The sequence below is a fragment of the Panthera uncia genome, chromosome B4 (assembly GCF_023721935.1).
Source record: "Panthera uncia isolate 11264 chromosome B4, Puncia_PCG_1.0, whole genome shotgun sequence".
NCBI classification, from domain to species: domain Eukaryota; kingdom Metazoa; phylum Chordata; class Mammalia; order Carnivora; family Felidae; genus Panthera; species Panthera uncia.
Window position 1 is genome coordinate 87,710,393 of NC_064809.1, and position 19,893 is coordinate 87,730,285.

Genomic DNA, 19,893 nt, shown 5'->3' on the forward strand with positions numbered 1-19,893 from the left:
GACCTGATTTCAGCTATCGCATGCAGGTGGTGAATGATCAATTCCAGTTAAATCCTGTGACTCATTCTAGATCATGAGAAAATAGTTGTGGTTTAGATTAACCCCAGCAGGTTTCAGCACCTGGTGCCCAGCAGGTGCTCTGAAAAAGCAAAGGGAGCATATTCGGTCATACATACAGGGAATCCAGAACTGTCAGGTCGGTTGAAATAAGTCAGCGCTGGACAGAATATCCTTGTCTTTGTTAAAGCAAAAGTCATGAGTATGTATGCTCCTCCGTTCAGCACCCCGCGTCTGGACAGCAACCTCACAAGGGAGTGTGTTTCATCCTGCCTTAAATCATTCGCTCCAGCTGGAGGCACTCTTGTGGCCATTGTATCATTGCTCTGCACTGAAGCAGGACTTCATTTAAACGATCTCAGAGAGATGAGAAATTGTGGGGGTACTTGATAGACCTTTGGAGAAGGAAATCTTATCTACTTAGGCAGAATATGCCTGTGGCCCTGAATCTTTGAAAAGAAGTATCAGGGCATTGATTGGATGCCTGGGATTCTTTATCACAGCTTGACTTCAGAAATCTAGGACCCAAATCATGTATTCACAGTACTCTTCCCAGAACTCCCAAGAAGGATATCTGCATACTGTCATGGGCTTGGGCAAAACATACATACCTCTTTCTAGTTTCTTGACTCCATATATATGTTTTTTTTTTTTTAATTTTTAATGTTTATTTTATTTTTGAGAGAGAAAGAGGAGAGAGAGTGTGACTGGGGGAGGGGCGGAGAGAGAGAGAGAGAGAGTGAGAGAGAGAGAGAGAGAAAACACAGACTTGGAAGCAGGCTCCAGGCTCTGAGCTATCAGCACAGAGGCCAATGCTGGGCTTGAACCCACGAACCGTGAGATCATGACCTGAGTCAAAGTCAGATGCTCAACCGACTGAACCACCCAGGTGCCTATCCATATATATATGTATATATATGTGTGTATATATATGTATATATATGTATATGTGTGTATATGTGTGTATATATGTATATGTGTGTATATATGTATGTGTGTGTATATATATATATATATATATATATGATTTTTTTTTTAAGTCTACCTTATAGTAATTTTAAATTCTGAAAATTGTTTCTATCTACATACCAATTCCTAAGTACTGGAAGTTGTGGGGAAGTTTTCAGTATGCTTAATCTGCAGTCAACATCTGAGAAAAAATATTGTCATAAATGACAATTATAAATTGTAAAACTGAATACTATTAATAATGTTTGGTATATCTTGATCCTTGAACTTTTAAGTAATAAGTCTAAAAAAGTGACTTGAAATATGATTTAATTCATTTTGAAGTTGTAGAAAAATCTAGCATTTTCAGAGTTGATTCTTTTTAATAAAATTTACATGGGAGGGATTGCCTGGGTGGCTCAGTTGGTTGAATGTCAGATTCCTGGTTTCAGCTCAGGTCATGATCTCGCAGTTCATGGGTTCAATCCCCAACCCCACCAAAATAAATAAAGTTAAAAAAATTAAGCTCATTAAAAAAATAATAAAATTTATGTGGGAATAAAAATTGTCATGTAATTTCATTTCAAGGACAATAACACATACTTCTCACATGGAATTCTGAATAAAAGCCTAGTATGAATATAGCATAAAGTCTTTATGTATTATAAATACATTGTCTTGATATATTCTCCCATTTATTCTCTTCCATAGATTTGGATTTTAGTCAAAGAAGTTTGTTTAAAGTTGTAGATAACTTTAAATAATAGTTATGTTATCTATAGTTATATTTTTAGCTTGTAGTCTGTAATTAAACATACAAACTGTTTTATCTTCAGTGAGTAAATGTATCATAGAATTTTAAGGTACATGAAAATCTCCAAATAAGATTGTTAAAATGGATTATTCCACAAGTGAGAAAGCAATGACATTATTTTGATAACTTTTGATATTTCACTGAAGTTTCCTTCATAACTTAGTTCACGTAAATGTCTTTTCTAAGACAAATTCTGTAAGTAGAGAATTCTCTTCATAAGTTTCATAAATATTAATTATACTTTGCTGGGTGATTTATAGTTAATCATCATACTAATTTACTGAGGTAGATATTATTCTTCATTTTAAAGATAAAGTATTGAGACTGAGACAGGTTAAATAATTTGTTTGACACTAGGGATCAGAGTTGAGTGGTGGTCTGAATAACTCCAAGCCTGTGATGTCATGCTTTTGTTTTTGTTTTTACACGGCTCCAAACAACTGTGGAAGCCACCATTCTATGTGCTAAACTACATTCTAGTGGCCATAGGATATTTTTTATTTAAAAAAGTAATATTATTACCTTTTATCTTAACAAAATTGACTAAAATTTAGTAAAAACATGTTTTAAAAATTTTATAATGATTCAGTAGAATCAGGTTAATTTTTAATTTTATTTTTGATCTAACATGTTATTTATTTCCAAAATAACAGATGTATATTTTTGTTTTAGGAGTTGACACAAAGTTGAAGTTCACTCTTGAGCCATCTTTAGGTCAGAATGGTTTTCAGCAGGTAACTTTGTTTTTTTTTTTTTTTAGTTTTGAAAATACTCTTATTTTGGGGTATCGGTAGGGCACACTGAGATATATTCTCAAAGTGGGAAAATTAGCCTATACTTTGACATGCATAAGATGAGTCAGTTTTTAAAATTATAAATAAACTTATGAGGCTACAAGTGGCCCGAGTTTATACTTGCAATGAAAAATTTTGTACTTTCTCTTAATGGTGCAAGTGTGAAAAAAAATTTAAAAAGCCAAATATCTATTATTTTGAATCCGTAATACATGTATTTGTTTCTGAACCAGAGCTTCCCAATCATTGTGTGTGTACTGCACAGGGGTCACAGGTGTGTTAAGAGTACCTAAGGTGGGGGGTGGGGGTAGGGCTTGGAGTAGTTATATGTGGCTGAAAGAAACTCTGTTTATCTTAGTGTGATATATGAATTTTATCATACTCTGTGGATGTCAAAATAGGAAACAAGTTGAAAAATGCTTATCCAGGTCAGTATCACTTTGCCAATATTTCTTCTGTGCTCCTAGTGGTACGATGCTCTCAAGGCAGTTTGCAGACTATCAACAGGAATACCAAAGGAATGGAGGAGAAAGGTAAGGAGGATGCATAGGGCTCAAAACAAAAGGATCAGCCCTCCGTTCCTCTTTAAAATGTCTGAAATGTCCAAAAGAATATTCTAGGTTAGTAATTTGAAAGCTGTCTTTCTTCATTATCTATGCATTTAATAAGTATTTATTGATTATTCCGTGCCAGGTACTGTTCTGGGTACTGAAGATACAGGGAGTGGGGGTGGTGGTGGAAAACAACAGACCAAAATTTTTGGCCTCATGGAGCTTACAAGGAATGCAATATAAAGTATGTCAGATGGTGATGTGTCATGCATAAAAATAAGGCAGAGAAAGAAATAAGGAGAGTTGAGGGGAGAGGAATGGAAGTAAGGAGGTGGAATTTTAAATAGCAAGGTGACATTTGAATAGTTGGTGAGGCAGCTACCTGGGGAAGGGAACTCCAAAGAGAGGGAACACCCTTAGGCTAGAGTATCACAAAAGCGAATAACCAGGATGGCTGAAGCCCAGTGAACAAAGAGGAATGCAATTGGAGAGAGGGTCATAGAGATAAATGTGATGGGGTCAGAGGATGGTAGATCATGTAAGACCTTACAGGCCATAGTAGGACTTTTACCCAGTCTGAGATGGGAAGCACTGGGAAGTTTTGAGATAGGGAGTAACAGCACACAACTTACATTGTGAGCAGACCTCTCTGGTTTGATAATATGGACAAGGGCAGAAACAGGGCGATCAATGGAAAACTTGTGATCATTCAGGCAAGACATAGATCAGGGTTACAGTAGTGGAGATGGAAAAAAGGATTACATTCTAGATATATTTTGAAGGCCGAGTTGACAAGAATTCCTGTTAGGTTGAATATAAGGTATAAGAGGGATGTCAACAATGACTTCAAGGTTTTGACCTGAGCTTCTGGAAAGTTAGAGCTACTGTTTACTCAGATGGAAGGGGCAGATGTGTGTGTTCATATGCATGCATGTATCGGTTGACGCAGTGGTAGATTAGATGATTGGTTTGCTATCTGTTAAGGTTGAAATGCCTATTAGACATCTAAATTGAGGGTGTCAGGTGAACATTGGGATATATGATTGTGATGCTTAGAAGAAAAATCTGGCTGGAGATATTGATCAGTGTTATTTCTGCTAAATTGTGTTGAAATGCCAAAACTTGAAATGCTTTCTTAGTATGTTGTTTATTTTTCTTAGTATGTTAATTCGTAAACCTAGTCTTAATACCCCTAGAATTTGAAGGTGGGGATTCTTCATCTTCAAAATATACATTAAAAGTCTTTCAGAAACAGCTTTTCAGGAGAAAGTAATCAAAGGAGTAAAAATATCCAGTGACTCTTTTAAAAAAAGTTTTTCATGGGGCTCCTGGATGGCTCAGTCGGTTGAGCATCCGACTTCGGCTCAGGTCATGATCTCACGGTTCGTGAGTTCAAGCCCCGCATCGGGCTCTGGGCTGATGGCTCAGAGCCTGGAGCCTGCTTCAGATTCTGGGTCTCTCTCTCTCTCTGCCCCTCCCCCACTTGTGCTCTGTTTCTCTCTGTCTCTCAAAAATAAATAAATGTAAAAAAAAATTTAATTAAAAAAAAAAGTTTTTCATTATAAGACCCTGTTGTCAGTTTTGTGTGTGTGTGTGAGAGAGAGATGGAGGGATAATTTAAAGGCAGAGGCCCTGCCATGGTGAAAAAAGACCCATTCTCCATGAATGACCAGGTGGCTCGTGTCCATGTACAGAGAGCAATTCAGAGTCAAGTCTAACAAGTATATAACATAATATAGCTAATCCAGTGAACTGAAATAAAAATGGAATTTTTTTTTGTTCTCTTAACAGTATCCGTAATGATCGGATCATTGCTTGCTGCGTAGCAGAAGCTCAACAAATAATAAAGAAAACAATAAATGAAAGGCTCTAATTGGTTCAATTCAGCACAGCAAACATTTCAATGAAAAGTTGATTTCTACAAGTGGGCTATATATGGTCTAGGATCAGTTCCCATTTTCTTGTTAGATACGATAACTATTTTTTTAAAGTTTATTTTGAGAGAGAGTGCGCGTATGTACGAGTGCATGTGAACAGGGGAGGGGCAGAGAGAGAGGGAGAGAGAACCCCAAACAGGCTCCCCACTGTCAGCACAGAGCCTGATCTCATGAACCATGAGATCATGACCTGAGCTGAAACCAGGAGTTGGTTGCTTCACCAGCTGAGCCACCCAGGCACCCCTGTGATAACTATTTTTTAATAAAGAAGGATGAAATTATATATTTTAGTGTAGCATTCTTTTTTATCTCTTAATATTTTAGGTTTGGTTGACCTTGGCAGATCATTATTTGCACAGTATAGCTATTGATTGGGACAAAACCATGCGCTTCACTTTCAATGAAAGGAGTAATCCTGATGATGACTCCATGGGAATTCAGATAGTCAAGGTAAGTCCCCTGAGTTTGGCCTACTGTCCTGACTGAAAAGGAAGATTCTAAGAGCCAGGTGTTTACTGGATAGAGGATCAAACCTTATGGTCTGAATGTCTATATATTTTCTGCTTTCTTATTTCATTAGTTAACAGCCTTTTAATGGGAACTTTGACAGTATCTTGTCTTCATAAATTTGTATGTTGGCAGTAAGAAGAAAATGTTTCTGTTCATATTCTATTTGCTTATCTAACTTACTTGACAGGAGATTGAAATTTCTTTTACTTTCTTTAGCATGGGTCAGTGCTGTTAACTGGATTTTTACATAAAAGTCACAGATTGAGAAATTTAAAGTTAAGTATATTTCCTATTAAAATAATTGGGCTCTTATTAGGGCCTTTGATAATTCCTTAACTGTTAATTTATGAAGATAGATTGATGGGTCTACTTTGAACCAGATGGTCAAGGGTTCATGCCAGCTGTGGAGGCAGCTGTGGTTTGCCTACTGGGATTATTACAGTTGATTAGGGCCTGTTGCCAAAAGCCAAGGATGCTGATTCAATTTGATCCCACTACTGTTTTCTTACATAAACCTCCAGCACATGGCTTTTGATTTTATGAGTTCATTACAGTGTAATGCTAAGTTGGGTTATTTTTAATGCTTATTTATTTATTTTGAGTGAGAGAGAGAGAGAGAGAGAGAGAGCATGCACGTGAGTGCGTGTGTGAGTGGTGGAGGGATAGAGAGAGAGGGAGAGAATCCCAAGCAGACTCTGTGCTGTCAGCGTGGGGCTCGAACTTATGAACCATGACATCATGACCTGAGCTGAAAGCATGGGTCAGAGGCTTAACTGACTGAGCCACTCACGTACCCCTAAGCTAGGGTTTTAAAAGGGAAGTTGTCTCATAAATTTTGGCCACCGGAAGATGGCTAAGGTTTTGGCAGATTTGAAGATACTTTTCTCATGAGGAAGTACTAACTAAAAGAAGTTTCTATGTGATCTAACTTGGTCTGTTTCAGACAAATGTTGAAAACAATTATAAAATTTTATTTTGTATGTTTTAAAAGTGTCTGCACTATCCATCTTTCAGCTCTTTATTTGGAATTTCAGAATGTTTCTCAGAAATGAAGTATTCCATATATTTTTAAAAAATGTTTTCATTTATTTTTGAGTGAGCGTGAACAAGCAGGTGGCAGAGGGGCATTAAGAGAGGGGGACAGAGGGTCAGAAGCAGGCTCAGCGCTGACAGCAGAGAGCCCGATGTGGGGCTTGAACCCCTGAACTGTGAGATCATGACTGAGCCGAAGTCAGATGCTTAACTGACTGAGCCACCCAGGTGCCTCAAAGTATTCCATATTTGAAATATTTTCTTTCTGTTTAAATTGTGAATTAAGGCAATGTACATTTTATAACAATCATGTTATTAAGAGAATGTTTCGTTTTTCTCATTGAAGTAAATGCTCTGTCAGTAAAATGACATTAGCTCATGAAAATCATAGTCTCTGCTTAGTTATTAAATGATATATATTGATCTCATTAAATATTAAAGTACAACAAATGTTTCTGTCCTTTTTATACAAATTTATAAACCAATTTAGATAGAAAGATTTCTGTGTCTTGAACAGAATAATTTTTCTGTCTCTCTGCAATATAGATTGCATTCTTTGCTATTTTGATTTTTCTCCTTAATATTAGAGTTTTAATAGGTAAATATTACATTGTGTTTTCGAGAAAGGAATAATGTTAGCATCTATCATATGTGTATTGAAGTGACCGTTGTTTTATCTGAGACCTAGTATTAAAAGAAACTGTCAATTTATATAGAATTATAATGCAATTTTTGTTAATTCTGAATCACATTTGTATCACTTCTGGAAACAACTTAACTTTAATAGAAAATTAGAAAGAAATTTAGAAAAATTTGACTGAAATTCCCCTTGAAAATGTCCTTAGTCAACTATATCCGAATAAAACTGGAAAAAAATGTATCTTTGCATATTAGAAAATGTTAGGAGAAAGAAAATTTAAAAAATTGTTTTTGGCTTGTGTCTAGGGTACATATATAGTTTTAAAAACTAAAATCCATGTTGGGGCACCTGGGTGACTTAGTCGATTAAGCATCCAACTCTTGGTTTTGGCTCAGGTCATGATCTCAAATTTCATGAGTTTAAGCCCCATGATGGGTTCTGTGCTGACAGCTCGGAGCCTGCTTGGGATTCTTCCTCTCCCTCTCTCTTTGTCCCTCTCTACCCTCTCAGAATAAATAAACTTAGAAAAATAATCAAAAATAAAATAAAATAAAAATAATAAAAAACTAAAATACATATTCTATTTAGTGCTGAAGCAGAGATACAACTAAAGGCTTTTTTTTTTTTTTTTTTTTTTTTTTTGTAGAGAAAATAAGGAACCATTAGAAAAGATAATTGTTTCTCTTCTTTAGGATCTTCACCGCACAGGCTGCAGTTCTTACTGTGGCCAGGAGGCTGAGCAGGACAGGGTTGTGTTAAAACGGGTCCTTTTGGCCTATGCTCGATGGAACAAGAATGTTGGTTACTGCCAAGGCTTTAACATCCTGGCTGCTCTAATTCTGGAAGTGGTGGAAGGCAATGAAGGGGATGCACTGAAAGTGAGTATCAGGCTCTGGAGAGGGCAACTGAAACTGTCTGAGAGTCAAACGTTGGAACTGTAATATCTCTTCCTTTTCGACCCACCGCCTTCCGAGGGGTTTGCTGCGCATTTGTAATTACCCATAATAACATTTCCCCCACGTTAAAGCCAGGTCAAGTGATGGACTCATGTAACTGCCAAATGTGAGTAGAATCATTATGTTTTTAGTCTTGCTTATGAAACAGCATATCTTTAAAATTTTTTTTAATGTTTATTTTTGAGAGAGAGAGAGACAGAGAGACAGAACATGAGTGGGGGAGGGGCAGAGAGAGATGAAGACACAGAATCCAAAGCAGCCTCCAGGCGCTGAGCCGTCAGCACAGAGCCTGACGCAGGACTGGAACTCACAAACTGTGAGATCATGACCTGAGCTAAGGTCAGATGCTCAACTGACTGAGCCACCCAGGTGCCCCTGAAACATCATATTTTTAAAGCAAGTTGAATACTAATTGTATTAATTATCCATTGCTGCATAACAAATTAGCTACTTAAAATAGCAAACATGATTTACCTCATAGTTTCTTGGAATCAGGAATCTGAGTGCAGCCTAGCTGGCTCAAAGTCATATTGTTGTGACATCAAAACTTTTGGCTGGGTCTGCAATCTCATCTGAAAGCTCACTTGGGGACAGCATTCACTTCCAAATTTGTTCATGTGGTTGTTGGCAAGATTTAATTTCTCACAGGTTGTTGGACTGAGGGCCTAAGTCTGGCTGGCTGTTGGCTGGAGGCCTTTTTAAGTTCTTTGCCATGTCTCCATTTCACAACAAGGTGGCCAGCATCCCTCAGAATAAGAGAGTAAAAGAGAATGGACAAGGTAGGAGAGATTCATTTGCGGATTTGTAGCCTATTATCAGTTACATTTTCATTTTTGTTACATCCTATTCATTAGAAGCCAGTCACTAGGGCTAGCTCTTACTCAAGGGGAAGGTCTTACACAAGGGTGTGACTACCAAGAGGTGGGACACGAAGGGTCTTGTTAGAAACTTCCTACTTTCCCACAAGTTATGCTTAATTCAGGTTGGGTCTTGTTACTGGATTGCTTTACTCTTTCACATATGGGGTGAGGTATGGAGGAGGTAGGCTGAGAGTGAGTGTGTATTATGGAAGGTATTTGCATGGAGAAAGGTTGTGGAGGTGAATTATATTTTATTATCTTTTAATCTTTGATACCTGGAACCTTTGTTTGTTAAAAAAAAAAATTCTGGAAACACTTTGAGATGGGTCACAAGCAATTTAAGCTTATGTGTTGGAATGTGAGTCAGTGAATCACCAGAAATAATCTTTATGAGAAATGAAGCATTTCACATGTGCAGGATGACTACTCCCTTATTAGCTTGGGGCAATATGGGGTTGCTAATTCATGTTTGAACTCTCAATCTGCTATTGATTGCAATGCTTTGTGATGGGTGGAATAGATACTTAGTCTTTGTATTCAAGAGCCTCCCCCAAGCCTTGTGTTTGATTGTGGTAAATAATCTTAAGCATATTTCCAATCACTGACTAATGTCATACGGACAAACAAACAAATATTCCTTCTCGTTTTGTATGTATCATGGTGGAATTAATTATAAAGCCAGCCTGACATAGTCTAAATCCGTATTCACCCTTTCACTTTTTCCATTCGCATATTTAAGGAAACAGCTCTGAAGCTACATGTTCATCAAATAAGTGGGGGAGGGAGGAGCCAGAGACAAATAAATGTATGAATTTAAACGTTTAAAACGTTTTTTATCAAGAAGCAGTTTTGTTTACTCAGTCTATCAGCTTTAGTCAATTTTTTCTTTTCAGATGTAATTTCTATGCCTATAAAATGAGAACTGTTCTGTTGAAAAGTTAGAATAAGCAATTCGGGTTAGCAGGTGAGGTGGAGTAGTTTGGGGGAGGGGACATACATGCCAATCAAATCATGGAAAGGCTCAGTGATACTTGGGAAACTAAATGCACATAAAAAAGATGGATTAGATAAAGCTGAGGAGCTGCATATTTATATTTCTGCCTCTAAGAAAATGAACTCTGTGAAATGAAATGACATCATCATCATTTAGGAATCTTGTGGTTAGACATTGAATATGCAGAGGAAGATTAGATTCATGAAGAATCATTTCAGATGCAAAGGAAGATATTGGTATCCGTGTTTTTTAGCGGCTATTTTGGCCTCTGCAATATTTTTTTTTTGCAAGTTTTAATTATTAGGCAGATATATAGTTTATTTTAGAAGGAGGTAAACCATTTCCTTGCTTTTCAGCACTTACTGTTTTTTCTTAGTAACTATTTTTAACTACTTGTTAAAATTTTGATGCTCCTTCATTAGTTATTTTTTAAAAAATGCATAATTTTTTTAGAGCAGTTTCAGGTTCACAGCAAAACTGAGTGGAAGACACAGATGTTCCATATGCCCCCTGCCCCAACACATGTGTAGCCTCCCCCGTTATCACCATCACTTCTCAAAGGTACATTTGTTACAATCCATGAACCTGTATCAATGGGTCATAATCACCTAAAGTCCATAGTTTCCATTAGGACTCACTCTTGGTGTTGTACATTCTGTGGGTTTGGACAAATGTTTAACGACGTGTATTCGTCATTAAAGTATTTGTAGAGAGGGTGTTCACTGCCCCAACAATGCTCTGTGCTCTGCCTATTCATTCCCCCTGCCCTCACCCCTGGCAACCAGTGATCTTTTAACTATCTCCACAGTCTTACCCTTTCCAGAAAGTCATATAGCTGGAATCAGAGTATGGAGCCTTTTCAGATTGGCTTCTTTCACTTAGTAATATGCATTTAAAGTTCCTCATGTCTTTTCATGGCTTGATGGCTCATTTATTTTTAGTGCTGAATATTATTCCTTTGTCTGGCTGTATGTAGTTTGTTTTTCCATTCACCTACTGAAGGACATCTCTGTTGCTTCCAAGTTTTGGCAGGTATGAATAAAGCTTCAATAAACATCCATGTGCAGATTTTTGTGTAGATGTGAGTTTTCACTTCCTTTGGGTAACTACCAAGGAGTGTGATTGCTGGATCATATGGTAAGAGTATATTTGGTTTTGTAAGAAACTTCCAAACTGTCTTCCCAAAATTGTGACTATCCAATTTTGCGTTCCCGCCAGCGACGAATGAGAGTTCCTGTTGCTCCACATCCTGGTCAGCAGTTGGTGGTGTCAGCATTCCATATTTTTGCCATTCTAATAGGTGTGCAGTGGTATCTCATTTTAATTTGAATTTCCCTGATGACATATGATGTGAATCATCTTTTCATATGCTTATTTGCCATCCAAACACATCTTTGGTGAGGTATCTGTTAAAGTCTTTGGTCCATTTGATCCTACTGATTATTTTATTTTGAGCTTTCAGAGTTCTTTATGTATTTTGGGTAATAGTCTTTTATCATATGTGTCTTCTGCAAATATTTGCTCCCAGTCTGTGGCTTGTTTTCTTATCCTCTTGACATTGTCTTTCACAAAACAGAAGTTTTTATTTAAAGAAATCTAGCTTCCCAGTGACTTTTTTCATGGATGGTATCCTTTGCTGTTGTATCTAAAAAGTCATCACCGTACCCAAGATCATCTAGGCTATGCTGTCTTCTAGGAGTTTTATAGTTTTGCGTTTTATGTTTAGGTCTGTGATCTATTTTGAGTCATTTTTTTGTGAAAGGTGTAATTTTTTGTGTCTAGATTCATTTTTTGGCATGTAGATGTCCACTTATTCCAACACCATTTGTTGAAGAAACTGTTTTGCTCTATTGCCATTATTTATCCTTTTTTTTCCCCAATGTGTGGTCTTTGAAATATAGTGATGGGTGGAGTGACATACTTAACAAAACGCACAGCTATCTCTTATGTCCTATGTCAGACTTAGAGATGCCTTTGGACAGATAATTTCATTGTGTCATAAGAATTACTATGATAATTGGAAATTTGTTTTTCTTGTTTTGTGTAATTTTGAGAGATCATAGTTTCTTTTTTATTTTTTAGTTGCTAACTGCTATCTTCTTTTTTTAAGTTTATTTATTTTGAGAGAGAGAGCAAGGAGGGGAGGGGCAGAGAGGGGGAGAGAGAGAATCCTAAGCAGGCTCCGCATGGCCAGTGCAGGGCTCTGTGCAGGGTTTGAACTCACCAACCGCAAGATCATGACCTGAGCGGAAACCAAAAGTCGAAGGCTCAACTGAGCCACCCAGACACCCCCATGATTTCTTTTTAAAGCTTAAGTGTCTCTCTCTCTATTATATCCTTAGATAGAAAGTGCAGTAATAGAGAGACTCTTACTTTTAAATTTTACCTTTGTGATCCTGTAAGTCCCCCTTCTCCTTAGAAGTAGAGTGCAAGGGGGGCGCCTGGGTGGCGCAGTCAGTTAAGCGTCCGACTTCAGCCAGGTCACGATCTCGCGGTCCGTGAGTTCGAGCCCCGCATCAGGCTCTGGGCAGATGGCTCGGAGCCTGGAGCCTGTTTCCGATTCTGTGTCTCCCTCTCTCTCTGCCCCTCCCCCGTTCATGCTCTGTCTCTCTCTGTCCCAAAAATAAATAAAAAACGTTGAAAAAAAAAAAAATTAAAAAAAAAAAAAAAAAGAAGTAGAGTGCAAGGTCCCCACCAGGATACTCCGTTCTCTCGGACCTCTGCATTCCCCCTCAACTGGCCCCAGTCTCTCTAGGACTTCCTTCCTCCACAGATTGAATATGCTGTACTCCTTTTATTGCTAAGCTCTACCTGTCCACTCTTGGAATAAAGGTCTCCGAGGGACCTTCTCAAGAGTATGGCCCAGCCTTATTAGTCAAAACTATGACCCGAAAAAGTAGAAATTACAAGCCAGGGATGAGGGACAAATGGGCCCTTGTCAGGTCTGGGAGATAATTTTCTTGGAAAATAGAGTTTTGTGTTAGACAGAAAAATCAAAATGTGAGACAGCTACTTCTCTACCAACATATAGGGTTAGCTATGATTCTATTCTTAATCTTGTTTTTCCTGGGCTCTGGGGACTCAGTGGTTTTCTGGGGTGGGGGAAGACCTAGCAGAGTGTACAAGCTGATGGGGAAACAACCGGAGATTGACATATAGAACTCTTGTGTGTTCTGCTCGGTCAATCTAGTGGTTCTTGATATCTTAGAAAAGGTAATGCAAGTAGAAAAGTCAGAATGAAAAGAGTAATTTGAAGAACTTGTGAGACAATCTTATGAGAGAAATCCAGATTTTAGAAATACCGTGTATTCACACGAAACCTTGTTGCAGTCTCCTGGGAGAGGAAAGCCACTGTCAGTTTCTGAGCTGATGCTAAGTGAATCCTGAGACTTGCTTTAGTTGCGGTGTTTTATGATGGTTCAGCTCTTGGTTTTCATATTAAGGTTGTAAAACTGTGCTGACATCAGGGAGCCAGCATTGAGATTCCTGCTGGCTGCTGATGAAGTATGTGCTCCATCACTTCTGAATGGGGCGGAAGGTTGTATAAGCACAGCTACTTTGGGGGTGAACTTAGGTCTAGTGGCCCATCTAGAAACTTTAGACTGACACATTTAAAGAATGGTGTACTTTGGCTAACCGCATTTTTGAATATGTCCCTTGTATTTAGGACATGTTAGGGATCCCAGGTTTTCAGAAGTAATCTTATTCTTTGTATTTTTCTTCAGATTATGATTTACCTTATTGATAAGGTACTTCCTGAAAGCTATTTTGTCAATAATCTCCGGGCATTGTCTGTGGATATGGCTGTCTTCAGAGATCTCTTGAGACTGAAGCTCCCTGAATTATCTCAGCACCTGGATACCCTTCAGAGAACTGCAAACAAGGAAAGCGGAGGTAGTGATGATTCAGTGCTCTTATATCTGTGAAAATATTTTACTTTGATTCCACTGTACCTCTGAGCCTAAACCTTGAACGGAAATACTTGTTTTCAGGTATTTCTGTTAGTGAGAGTACGGTGCAGTGAAATAGATTGCTAGAGAACAAGAATAGAACTGAAAAAATGATAGGGCCACATGCTGAGCCTCTAACTGGTCATGGTTAGGAAGTCAGTCAAGAACCTAATACTTTCCCAGTATGAGATCAACAACTGAAATGATGTATTGCACTCTAGGTGAAGAATGGTGTCCATGTCTTACCATCTAGTTACACTGCTCTAAGCTGGCACCCATCTCATAGGAGTTCTTTAAAACAGAGCGACAGGTACAATTTCACACAGACTACGGTTTTGCCTGAACCACTGAGGCTATGGAGAGAGGAATATGTGTTTTCATTAAGTTTTAGGAGATACGTCAATAGTCTTTTGGATTGAAACGTTTAATTGCTCCTTTTATCTATTCATGGTAAGGGTATTTAGATTTACCAGAGATGAGTGGGTCAGCTCATTCTGGAGAAGGGCTCTCCAGGACGGCCAGCTAGAATCTGCACCCTGAAGGAAGGCACTAGGTTGAGACCGGGATGGAAATTCGGGTCTGTAAGCAGCTCCGAGTCGCTGCTGTCTGGTGGGCATCTCCCAGCTTTCCGAAGCACCCCAGCTAACGGCTGTGAATGTACCCACTGCCTGTGCTTCCCTGGCTATGCTCAGGATACCAGGAAAACAGTGAGAGCTTTGCTGTGTTTCCTGTATACGGTTGCCAACCCCCCACCCACACATTCAAATCTGGGAAAATTTGAAACGATCTGAAGACCTAATCTGTGATTACAGTACACTGGAAATTTTAGTGACACCTGGGAGTCTCTCAGCATTTCCTTCTAAACCATTTGAATAATCTCATTTAATTTGGCCGTGCAGTGTAATTGTGCACCTGTGTGGATTTCATAGTGCTTCCAGATAGACCACCTTGCCTGTCCCATGTCAGACGTGCTTTCCTCGGCCCTACGTTTTCCTCCATAAGTCCTGCACTTGCTTATAAGTGCTGCCCTTAGATTCTAAGTCTCTGAAAAAAGATGCTCCTTTGTTCTTTAAGAAGAGAGGAAATGAGAATAGAGCTTTTTTTTTGCTTATCCTTGGGTAAATGCACAGTCTGATTAACTTGGAGGGAGGATCAGTTTAAATATCTACATTTTTTATTTCATAAAACACATACTTAATGCCATTCCAGGAAGTAGGAGGGAGCTCTGTGTTTTTGGTGAATTCACAAACTTCATTGTGAGCTGTGTGTATAGTTTAGTTCAAAATATTTTAAAATTTCATGTTGTTTAATCTACAGATACTTTGGGATTTTCCAGCTTTCTTTCTGTTATTTATTTCTAGTTTAATTCCACTGTGGTCTGAGAGCTGTGCATAATTTAAGAAGTAGACAAGTAATTTCATAAGGAGCCCTGTTTTTATCGGTAGCATTTGAATAAAAGTGGGCTTTATGAGATTTTGAAAATTGAATTCAGGTTTTGAGAGGCGAAAAAATCCTTTCTTTTAATCCTGTTTTTGGTGAGGAAAACGTTCTCCCTAATTTTTAGCACCACAAAATAAATAGGTAGAGCCAAATAAAGTTTCAGGTTAACATTTCTGAAATATAAAGAATTTGTGAAGGTTATATTATTGAGATTTTTACCAGACACACTTATGTTCTTCCAAAAAAAAAAAAAAAAGAAGGAAAAAAGGAGGAAAGAACCAGAATTAGAGATATGAAGAAATCAGTCAGGAAATGTAACATGTTTAGTGGGCATGGAAGATTGAATGAGGGTATTTTTATATCTTGCAAAACATCAATTCTGAAGAAACATAGAGTATTTGATTCATTTCAGGTGGATATGAGCCCCCACTGACGAATGTCTTCACGATGCAGTGGTTTCTGACTCTTTTTGCTACGTGCCTCCCTAACCATACAGTCTTAAAGATTTGGGATTCAGTCTTCTTTGAAGGTTCGGAAATCATCCTGAGGGTGTCGCTGGCCATCTGGGCAAAATTGGGAGAGTAAGTGATTTCCCCCTTCTGTTCTCTGGTGTGGAGGGCCTTAAGAAGTTCTGTGCTCTAATATGGAAAGCATCTGTATTTAAGTGTGAGCGAAAGAGAAATTTGGGAACTTTGTTGAATTGCTTTAGCTTTCTGAAATCTTAGTTGGCTGATTCTTGATTGTTGGGGTGGGGGCGTGGCAAATAGAATCTATGTTGGGGAAGGGGGTAAGCTTTTTCAGGTCTGCAGATATCTTCCTCCTCTTCAGTGCTAGTATCCTGGCTGGCTTACTTTTGGCAGCTTCTCCCTGGACTCTAATTGGGAAGAGGGGGAGGGAGAGGAACTTAGAAGAGGAAGATCTGGAGAGGAGTAGGTGGGCTTGTTAGTTAACATTCATGATTTGGATTATTTTTTGAATTTTTATTATTTGTTTAGTTCTGCCTTTCAGGATCACGATAGAATTAAATGAGATAATATGTATAAGGTATCTGTGGTGCTTAGTACATAGTCAATAGTAGAACACACAGGGGGCTCCCGGCTGCCTCAGTCGGTAAAGGATGTGACTCTTAATTTCAGGGTCGTGAGTTCTAGAACCCCTTTGAGTGGGGAGCCTATTTAAAAAAAGGTAGAACACATGGAACTTCTTTCCTTCTATCAAGAATTAATTCTATGATGAAACCTATTACTATTAAACATATTGCCACATAGATGTTATTTACATTTGTTACCAGTAGCAGAACTATAAAAAGGAGGGTATTTTCACCCATCTCTAATATATTATGACTATTACATTAAAATTTTACCTTCTGGGTAATGGAGAGGACAACAGTTATGGTTATAGGACAATTGTTATAGTTAAGATTCAGAGAAGTTGTTAATGTTTCTTTCTTAGAGCTATAAATGACTTGAGTGGGTACTCATAGATAACATGTCAGAAAACTAATAAATCACTGACAGTGTTTTGTTTCAAAAACCTTTTAACTAGACTTTTTATTTATGATAAGTTGTTTCCTGGGAGACTTGTAGCATTTCATACTTTTTGCAAGAAAGATCCACCAACTATCAATTCAGGGATGTAGAAAGATCATTATTGTGTATAAGTATTTTTAAACATCACATAGCTATCTCATTTGCCTTTGTTTTACTGCGCACTGCTTTTCAGCTAGGCAAATAGATGAGTCTTCTGGGGATTTGGTGTGCTGTTTACTTATCTTTTCATTCCCCCCCAGTATCTATATTTTTCTGTAATCATGTGTTTCCAACCTACTGTATGCCTGAAACTCTTTGCACTTTGATGGTTTCTGTGGGTCTGATAGTCCAGTTGCTGGGTAACTAGTTTATAGGATTAAAATACTGTAGCACTTAACTGTGTGCTGAGTTCTAGTAACCTTTGTGTTAGTTCTTAATTATGGGGCAGGAAGAAAAGAAGCGATTCTGTTTTTATCCCATCTATCCATTATCTGCAGGATCAGAATTTATCCCTATGGTCCTCCCAGGGATGTCGCACTGTTGAAATAATAACAGATACACTTAATATCCAATATTCATGGAGTGCTTGCAATGGACAAGCATTGTTCTAAGCATGCTAGATGTGAAGCTAACTCGCTTAGTCCTTGCATTTCATAAGGCAAGGACTGTTATCATCCCCATTTTACAGATGTGGGAACTGAGCCCCAGATAAGTTAAGTAAATTGCCCAAAGACACTCAGTAAGTGGACAGCCTGATTTTGAGCCCAGGTATCCTGACTTTAGAATCTGTACTTTTTTTTTTTTTTTTAAAGATTTTATTTGTAAGTAGTCTCTATACCTAATGCAGGGCCTGAACCCACAACCCCAAGACCAAGAGTCGCATGATCCACTGACTGAACTAGCCAAGAACCCCTAGAATCTGCACTTTTAATTATGTGAATCTACGGATAATAAATAGCTATCATTTATGAAATTCAGGGGATATAGAATCAGACTGGTAGGACTTTAAATGTTTCAGAGTCTTTGCTCACTCCACTTCTACATTTTTTGAACCTGCAGCTTGTTCAGCAAAAGGAAGGGCAACCAGTATACATCACCAAGTGCCTACAGTGCCATCATTCTGTCAGGTGGCTTAAACACATTTTCTCATTCAGTTCTTTGCATAATCCTGTGAAGTAGGTAGGATTATTCTCCTTGCCTTTTCAACTGAGAAAGCTACCCCCGGAGGGTTAATTAACTAGTTCATGGTCACACAGCTCATGAGTAGCAGAGCTGGGACTCAATCCTGGATCTTTCTGACTCCAGGGCCTGTATTCTTCCCCACAAACTTTGCACTGGAAAAATCGTGAACAACATCTCCATGGGACCTCTCCATTCACTTTACTCCACCAGCTTGGCATTTCTTCCTCTCACTCACACCAGCGGTGCTTTTGGAATATGTAAGCCATGGACTGTCAGCTCACCTTCGCTGGCATCTCCTTAATGTAGCCTTTCTTCTCTGACCCCATGCTTTGGCCTCATGCCAGGCCTAGCGTGGTGTTTCCTTCCTTGTCCCCCTGTCATACTCTACACTTGCCATGCGACCTCCAGCCAACCTTGCCAAGGGCACATCTGCTCTCACATTCCCTGTTCAGCACCTTTCGGTGACTCTTGCCCTGAGGAGGCTCAGCCGGCATCTGAGGCCTTTGCCATCTGCTGTCTGCAGCTCTGTACCCTGAACACTTGCTCTCTCCCTCTGGCCACATAGGCCTTCTGGCCAACTTTGGTTGCATGGAGCTCCTTGCAGGGCCTGGAGAGGGCCTGCTGTCTCCTGCATCCATGTCTTTGGAACGCTTTTTCTTTCTCGTCAACCTGGAGGATATTTTTCAGAACTCATCTGAAGCATTATTTCTCTTCCTCACCCTCTAGGGTAAACGTAACCACTTTTTCAGTTATGCGCACATGCCACTCTGTATCTTTGTAATAGCACTTCAATGGTCTATTTCATTTAGTGGCAGTGGGATTGAAGAACACTCCAGAACCTGAAGTTTTTCCATCATTATGTATTTTTTGGATGGCTCCGTGGAAATTCCCCGACATTAGTGCATGTCAAAGAGAAGGTCTTATGTCGGTGGGCAAATAAAATTATCCTACTATCCAAAAAACATTGTAATAAATGAAACAAATACACAGTGCTCTTTGCTTTAGACTATTAAATTTTTTTCCCTTCTAGAAGAAGGTTGAAAGTATAACCTGCCTTATAGGTTGCCAAGCGACAGACTCTTTTTTTCTCTCTTTCTTTTTAATATTTATTTATTTTTGAGAGAGAGCACAAGCTGGGAAGGGACAGAGAGAGAGGAGACAGAGGATCCAAAGCAGGCTCTGCGCTGATAGCAGTGAGCCTGATGCAGGGCTCCAACTCACAAACTGTGAGATCATGACCTGAGCTGAAGTCAGACCTCACCTGACTGAGCCACTCAGGTGCCCCGACAGATTCTTATTTATGTATAGAAGCACATGCAGGAAGCAGGATGTAATCTCCAACTAGCAGCAGTGTCCTGAGAAGAAGTGAAAAATTTCTGCCTGTGAAAACATCCTGTGGATGATGAAATATACAGAGAAAGTTCTCGTATTTTTCACTTTCCTTTCTACTGTGGCTTGGTTTCAATTTTATCAGTGATCTCCTCATTTGCAGATTAAAAGCCCCAGATTCCCTCCAGGGGATAATTGTTCTTTAGTACCCAATTTTGTGGTCCTTAGATCTGATCGGTGGTAGGCATTCTGCTGTGTAGACAGTGTCAAATAAAAATAATAAAGATGCCACAGGTGGGGCTGTGAGGCTGGGGAGCAGGTAAGAAAGATGAGAGCTCACCCTGTAATAAGTACATCTACGTTGCCTTTG

The 19,893-nt window shown here is 38.8% G+C and overlaps 1 protein-coding gene across 2 annotated transcripts in view; it reads left to right on the forward strand.

Moving 5' to 3' along the window:
* The window catches only part of TBC1D30 (TBC1 domain family member 30), an 85,119-nt gene that overhangs the window by 44,911 nt on the left and 20,315 nt on the right, over window positions 1-19,893 (forward strand). For both annotated transcript variants that reach the window (XM_049625910.1, XM_049625911.1), the window contains 6 exons: window positions 2,492-2,553; window positions 3,081-3,146; window positions 5,426-5,551; window positions 7,976-8,161; window positions 13,819-13,987; window positions 15,896-16,064. In XM_049625910.1, the coding sequence (XP_049481867.1) occupies window positions 2,492-2,553; window positions 3,081-3,146; window positions 5,426-5,551; window positions 7,976-8,161; window positions 13,819-13,987; window positions 15,896-16,064 (778 nt within the window). The remainder of the gene's footprint in view (window positions 1-2,491; window positions 2,554-3,080; window positions 3,147-5,425; window positions 5,552-7,975; window positions 8,162-13,818; window positions 13,988-15,895; window positions 16,065-19,893) is intronic.